This window comes from Sodiomyces alcalophilus (genome assembly GCF_042370955.1).
Source record: "Sodiomyces alcalophilus JCM 7366 unplaced genomic scaffold ACRALscaffold_10, whole genome shotgun sequence".
NCBI classification, from domain to species: Eukaryota; Fungi; Ascomycota; class Sordariomycetes; order Glomerellales; family Plectosphaerellaceae; genus Sodiomyces; species Sodiomyces alcalophilus.
The window spans coordinates 1,074,749-1,082,361 of record NW_027263541.1 but is presented as its reverse complement, the minus strand read 5'-3'; the positions used below and the strand labels follow the sequence as shown (position 1 = coordinate 1,082,361).

The 7,613-nt window shown below is 45.0% G+C and overlaps 2 protein-coding genes across 2 annotated transcripts; one reads left to right on the top strand and one right to left on the bottom strand.

Moving 5' to 3' along the window:
• Positions 1 to 2,896: 2,896 nt before the first annotated feature.
• Positions 2,897 to 5,529, top strand: ACRALDRAFT_2045038 (uncharacterized protein; the record flags this gene model as incomplete). The annotated part of the gene is made up of 4 exons (XM_071021490.1): positions 2,897 to 2,986; positions 3,121 to 4,618; positions 4,734 to 5,249; positions 5,309 to 5,529. 4 exons carry the CDS (start codon positions 2,897 to 2,899, stop codon positions 5,527 to 5,529), a joined length of 2,325 nt encoding a protein of 774 aa, XP_070871279.1.
• Positions 5,530 to 5,893: 364 nt separating this feature from the next.
• On the bottom strand, positions 5,894 to 6,404 carry ACRALDRAFT_1073100 (mitochondrial 37S ribosomal protein uS17m; the record flags this gene model as incomplete). The annotated part of the gene is made up of 2 exons (XM_071018062.1): positions 5,894 to 6,169; positions 6,270 to 6,404. The coding sequence occupies 2 exons, from the start codon at positions 6,402 to 6,404 to the stop codon at positions 5,894 to 5,896; spliced, it is 411 nt and encodes a 136-aa protein (XP_070871278.1).
• Between the last annotated feature and the right edge of the window lie 1,209 nt (positions 6,405 to 7,613).

The window sequence follows — 7,613 nt, the reverse complement described above, 5'->3', positions numbered from 1 at the left end:
CTAAATCCTTAATAAAAGAAATAAGCGATTTAACGTCGCGGAGGTTACCCTCGCGGGGCGGGCGGGTCTAGTCTAGTAACGCCGACGCTTCGGCGTTATTAATACGACTAAGACGGTGTATAAAGTTAACCGTTATTATAAAGCGTAAGGACGAAATTTCGTCCAGAACTAGTATTTAAGACTATTAATTATTAGGAATAGGTAGCCGAGCGGTTAGCGATTAGACTTATATCTTTAGCAGTAAGCTTCTTTTCACCGTGGTCTATAACTACGCGGAACCACTTATAGGCCTTAGAAATACGCTTATAGGCGCGACGCCGAGCTATCGGCGTTAGGTTATTATCTATTATATAGACGCGCTTACTGCTATTCTATAATAACTAAGCGGCGCCTAGTAGGAAATCCGGAACCTAATAACTAATTAGTATAAGTAAAATATTAAACGGTCGGCGGACTTATAGCGACGTATTATTAATAGCCGCGGGTATAGGCGACGTAACGGCTAGCGCCTATGCTGTTACTAGCTTTATTAAGGTAATCGATACTAATATACGAGTCTAAGCGGGACACGTAAAATAGACAGGGAGCCTTATCCCTAATAACCGATTCCTAGCCCTTATTAGTATTATATTAGAGCTTACGCAGAGCTATAGTAACCTATAGATTAACCGATAATATAATAATAATCGGTTAGTGTTATTAATAATAATAATAATAATAATAGAAGATAAGAAGGCGGCGAATAATCGATAAACGATCGGCGATTATAATAAGGGAAGATAGTTATAGGAGGAAGATCGGGAGCTACGAGGAAAATTACGTAACGGAACTATATACTCGTCGCCGAACGGTTACCTAGCGCTAGGCATAATATCCGTGAAGGGTTAGATAACTATAAATAATAATAATAAGCATCGCGGAGTTTCTATAGTAATATTCGGATAAATCATAAGGTATATAGATAAATCACGAGGTATATAGTCGGCGATAGAACGCCGATAAGCAGGTAAATAAAGGAGCGGCCACTCTTTTTTCCCCACGGGTTTTTAATAAGGGCTTGTATAGAACCAGATAGAGATAATTAATCGCGATAAACGCGTAATTAAAGGCATCACGATAATATAAGTCTGCGGGACTAGACTTATCAGGGGGGGGGCAGTATAATAAGATGATCGTAGACCTATCGGTATGCAGTCGGACCGATGGCCGCGCACGGACCACCGATCCGAACCTATCTCTGTGCGTACGTTAAGGGATCAGTTTAATCCCTTAAGTTAAAGTCTTGGTTTAAAGTCAGCGCTTGGTTGACGAATATATTGCGATCACTCTGCGATACTAAGCTATCGAGCCTTTTCTGTGATATCTTTTCCTTGACTGAAGTCTACGGACTTTCCTTTCGTTATAAAGCTATGTCCGGAGGATATAGGTTGGACGGGAGAGGGTCCTTATAAGGGTACCGGTTAACTATATTACTCCTAGGGATATAAGCACTAGAAGAGGGGCGTGATATCACGGGTATAATTTATTAAAGTCAGGGATAGCCTAAATAAAAGGAAATAATATATCTTAATAGTTACGAAGGGGATTAGATAAGGTATAGTGTTCGGAGATAGGCGGTCGAGTCGGCTCCAGGACTAATACTATCCGGACCGACCTGGTATATTATAATAGGGAGAACCACTGACGGATAGGTCGTGGTCCTAGGAATACTTTTAAGGGGGTTCTCTAAGGTTCTCAGGAAAAAGGCTCTAGTTATCTATAAAAGGGATAGGTGAAGCTAAACTCCTGACTTAGAGGTTTAGCGAATAATTTAACTCTTAATTTAACATATTAGTTTATATTATCCTTTTAATTATCTTATAACGTCTCTTTACTCTTTACACGAAAACCCCTAATATTAACTAACTAGTTATATATATATAGCTAATAATATAAAGACGTTAATATAACGTAATATATTATATAATTAGTTATAGATCTAGTTACGTGACTAACTATATAACCGATTATATAACTAATTATATAGCCTTACTAGAAATGTTTTCCGCCCTCTATTCTACTACTCTTTTCTGCGACTCTTTTCTATTACTCTTTTGCTTTTCTACTACTCTCTTCTAAACATTATATATTCCTATCGCCCAGAGGTTTATATACAGAAACTTATAATAAGCAGTGAATTTATAGTTATAGATATTAGAGATAAGATTAAGTAGGAAAGTCTTATCCTAAGATATATATACCGGTATAAGATATCTGTAACTAAGATAGTGGTATATACAGACTACTACGCGGGCTTGCGTAACCTTCCGAAATAGGATAGAGACGGCTATAAGTACTAGACAGGGCGGCTAGATAATAGTGGTGCTCGTAGCTAAGATAGTGGCGTGTACAGACTACTGCTCGGGCTCGCGTACCCTTTCTAAGGAAGATAGAGAGAGCAATAAATACTAGACAGGGCGGCTGTAAATCGTAATACTCGGATATAAAAAGATAAGTGTATAAGAATTATACCTACCCTATAAAGGTATATAGATAGCTAACTATATTTTATATAATTTAATTAAATTAGTATAAATATAACTATTTATACCTTTATAATAAAAGACCCTACTTTAGTATAGAAAAATATATTACTTATATTTAAAAGAACTTATAGAGTTATAACCCACTTAGTAGGGGCCTGCTATTGAAAAGGAGGAGCCTATTAAAGTTTCCGTACTATTTTTAGCGGTTAGAATAGTCTGTCCTGCGGTCTTCCGTATTAAATCCCCCCGTCTTCTTTTCAACGTAGGTAGGTACGATTCTCGAACAGGGCCCTCAGCGAGTTATGCGTCACTAATTATCAAGGGCCGATTTCCAATAAGAGCCTAAGCATGCTCTCAGCGGTCCGCACTCGATGTCTTGCAAGAAGAGAATAGCAATCCTACAAAAAGCATACGACGATAGCTATTTAAAATGCTCAACGGCAGTTTACTATGAAAGTCAGGTCAGTTGACCGTCTTCAACCCCCCCCCCCCCCCCCCCTTCTCTCTCTTTCTCCTTCCAGGGACTCCTACTGGTTAGCTTCAAGAGGGCTTGGACTGGCATTTTTCTGACTCGGATTTTACTCCTCGCATTCAGGGAAACGAAGTAGAGGCTATGCGATGCTGGACAAATGCGTTGGACGAGATTGTCGATCCCCGCGTCACCGAAGTGCTTCTCAAGCCCACATCGCAGTCTGAGACAGAGAGCGCCCTTATCGAGTCTCTTCACGCACTTGAACTTCAGTGTAGAGAGCGAATTGATCTTCTGAAGGTCTTGAGACTATCCCGACAAGAGCAATCACAGCCGCCTAGCACCAGTTCCTCCGGCAGCAATCTGCATGGACAAAAGAGTCGCCCTAGTTCCTCTCCATCGCAAGACAAGGGGTGGATAGGTGATGGTACTATTCCTGCAGTGACATATCCGGAGCTTTCGCGGCCCGCCACGATGGGAGGCACGAAGGAGAAGGAACCACGCCCTTCAAGCCCAGAGAAGTACACAATGCGAACCACTCTCCGATCAGCCAAGCCTGGCTCAAAAACCACCAAACTCAGTAATTATTCAGCCTGTTCCAAGCGTCCAGGCGCGAATAGGGCTGCGACTCTAGCCTGGAATGCTTTGACATCAAGAGATCGCTTGACTGGTGGGGGAGGCGTGGCACTCGCTGGTGAACCATCTGCCTCTCGTCATAGCATACAAGCTCTTCCAGAGCGCGGCAGAAAGCCTTCAACGCCGTTATCAGTAGAGTGGGATACACACACAAGGCGGCTCATCCCTGCCCCTCAAGAAATGGACGGCCGCGCCATGACAATGCCACAAGTGACAAGAAATCCCGGCAATCGTCCTTATGCGCGCGCCCCCATTTCTGTCAGCGCTGCGTCCAGCGCCCTGAATCCCTCATCTGCTCATGATACGACTAGTTCATCTCGGAACCTGCTTGAAGTGGATAAACCTGTCCGCTCAAAGGTCCCGGCGCTTGGGGATACTACCCTTTTTTGGGCTCCACACAACGCTCCGAGCGGCTCCTCCGACACCGAAGACTCAAACAAACAACGGAGAAGTGGGCGTAGCAACAAGACAGTTGTGAATTCCGCAGCATCCCTGGAGAACGACATCACCACGAGAAAGGAGATACCGGAAGGGGAGATGTCAAGTCATCATGATCACGAGATTTATACGCAACCGGCGGTGTCTAGCGGTTGGAAGGAAGGACCCCTCCCGAGGTTAACACACGGCAGTCGAGGCCAAAAAGGGAAGCGTAAGGCACACGCTCATTTGGGCCCGTTTCCACAAAGCCTATACGCGGATCCGCACGTCGAATACGGCAATGGCGACCGCGATTCGACAGAAGATGTGTGGCAAAGAAGGAAAGTTTCCATCCTAAAAACATTGCCGCCCGCGGTAGACAAAGTGGCTGCAAGCCAGATCCTCGACGAGATTGTAGTGGAGGGAGATGAGGTGCATTGGGACGATATCGCAGGTCTTGAGATAGCAAAGAATGCCCTTCGGGAGACAGTAGTATACCCTTTCCTTCGGCCAGACTTGTTCATGGGACTCCGCGAGCCAGCGAGGGGTATGCTACTGTTTGGGCCACCCGGTATGTTCTGAAGCGAACCATGCTTTTGTCGGATAATTACCGCTCGTCACACTGCCCCATGTTTCCATGAGCAATTGAATCGAACTGTTCAGTCTTATTACTGACATTTGCCCAGGAACTGGCAAGACCATGCTAGCCAGGGCGGTCGCTACCGAATCTCAATCGACGTTTTTTTCTATCTCGGCAAGCAGCTTAACTAGCAAATATCTTGGTGAATCGGAGAAACTCGTACGAGCTCTCTTCTCCCTCGCAAAAGAACTTGCGCCTAGCATTATCTTTGTCGATGAAATAGATTCTCTCTTGTCTCAGAGGTCTAATACGGGCGAACATGAAGCCACGCGAAGACTCAAGACAGAGTTCCTCATCCAATGGAGCGACCTGCAGCGTGCTGCGGCTGGAAGGTCTATCGCCGGCGGAAATGGAGGAGGAGATCCGAATCGTGTCCTTGTTCTGGCGGCCACAAACCTTCCTTGGGCTATCGACGAAGCTGCACGGCGGCGATTCGTGAGGCGTCAATACATTCCACTTCCGGAGCCAAAAACAAGATCCGTGCAGCTCAGGACGCTACTCGGACAGCAGAAGCATAGCCTATCCGAGACTGATATCGCCAAGTTGGTTGACTTGACTGACGGTATGCATGAACTCATGTCCGTTCGCTTCTATCGCTTGCTGATATGTTCTGTCCGGCAGGCTTTTCCGGTTCGGATATAACGGCACTTGCAAAAGACGCCGCCATGGGCCCGTTGAGATCCGTAGGTGATGCGTTGCTGCACATGACCATGGAAGATATACGACCAATTCTATTCTCAGATTTCGAATCAAGCCTGTCCACCATTCGGCCAAGTGTCAGCAAGGCAGGTTTAAAGGAGTACGAAGATTGGGCGAAAATGTTCGGTGAACGAGGGGGTTAGACTAGTTCCATTGGGGGAATTTAGATGACGGGAGCCTTGCGGTGCCTCTATTTCCTTCGTGGTGGAGGAAAGAAACAAGGAGAAAGTGTCTTTCGCATTCCTCTGGGTTAGGTTATGAACAGTCCTGTGTCGGCATGATTGAGGCCTGGCATTAAGGTATCAAATAAAAATACAGGCAGTAATAATACAGAGGTGCATCGTGTATCTGCTGTTCATCGTTCCTTGAGTAACCGTCGGTCTTCTCTTGTCCAGGTTTACCAGGATCCGTCATCCCGGTATAGCGGACAGAACGATTCTTGAGTCGGCATGGAATTATCGCTGGCGCATTCATCTCGCATATTCAGTCTTTGGAGAATTGGGCCACTTATCCAGTGGATTTTGTCCCACGGGCCTCCGCTTTCCTCGCCTCTCTCCGTGCATCTTTCTCCGCCTTGGTTTTATCGCGAAGCATAATCCTCTCCTCCTCAGTTGGCACGGCTGGTCGTTCTTCCACGGAGAGTCCAAAGGGCGCAATGATCTGTTTCACGACGTGACGCTTGTGTTTGGAAGTTGGCCAACCTGGAACGATAGAGACCACATCGCCGGTACGCAGAGACGAGTTCGGATCGTGGACGAGGTAGGATTTAGGAGTTGTGAACATCTTGACGCTCAAAGTTAGTCTTTGGCTATGGGAAAAGGTTGGACAATGGCTAGGGGCGGTTGTAGCTGAAACATGTTGGGGCGGAAGTAGAGTCATCCACCTTTTGAACCCTTGGGATGTACTTCTGGCCGCCTACGCGGACTTTGACGGTATTTTGCATCAGGCCAGCTGAGACGACGACGCCGCGTAGCTCGCTGGCAACTCGTTTGGCCGCTTTGGTTACTGGATAGGACATCGTGTGAAATGATAGACGGTAGACTCGAACGGATGGCTATCAGATGAATGAAAAGCGGTTCCCTGACGATCTACTGGGGCGCAAGGGTTGCCATAAGTGAGGTGGACGTTGATTTCTTTTCGGGTTTTTCTTATCTTAGCTACCTCAGACCGTCCTGCGATGTGGCGTAGGTAATGCATTTATGCAAAATAGCCGGTGAGGTACGTATATACGGGTCTGTACCAGGTTATGTTGTGGATGTGGAGGTCACGTGACCGACAAAGACATCCAGCCGGCCAATCAGGCAACAGCCTTTGATATAGCCAGAGTTCGAGCTGCTTAACTTTAGGCTAAGCTTTCTTCCTTCTATAATAGATAATTCTAAGCTTTCTGATTAATAGGTTATAAGCCCTTTTTTCTATAAAAGGTAAGCTATTTAATAATTGATTTAATAATTACCATAGTAGAGGATTAACTAGGCGCCTATAAGCTTAGCAGAGGGTTAAACGGGATAAAGCCGGGCGATCCACCGATCCACCTAACCACCTCTTAAAGATAGGCGCTAATCGGAATTCACGATAAGAGCCGTTATATAATACTACGAAAATGGCTTGTGAAAATATAGGGGCCTATTCAGGCCTCCGTCCAGGGCTCCCTCTAGACCTCTACCACCGGCGGTGGAAGAAGAGGAAGCGAACCTCTAAGATCTTTATAAAGCAGATTAAGAAGAAGAATAGCCTCTGACGCACGAGGAGTAAGCTAAATACTTAAAGGAAAATATCGATATACTATAGGATTTCCTTAACTATATTAGGCAGGACTATACTATACGGGACTCCCTGTATAAGGCCCGTAATTATAGACTTAATATCCTAAATAACCTCTAAGATAGTATCCGGTAATCTCTTAATTATAAGGGTCCACGCCCTTTATATCCTACCCTATAACCAGAGCCTATATATAAGCGGCTAGTTATAAGTTATTTAAAAAGTAAGGCCGAATACTTAAATTATCTAAAGCTAAGGAGAAAAGAAGGAAAAGGGGAAAACTCTATAGGTGTTTACGACCTAAATATAATATCGCGGCGACCCACTAGAAATACACTATAATTAATCGGAAGATCCGGTGCTTTACCGGATTATCTTTACGGGGTTAACCCGTAATATTACCCCCCTTCCCCCTTAGTAAGCTATAAATATTCGGTATAGGTTCGTGAAGCATTATTATTTA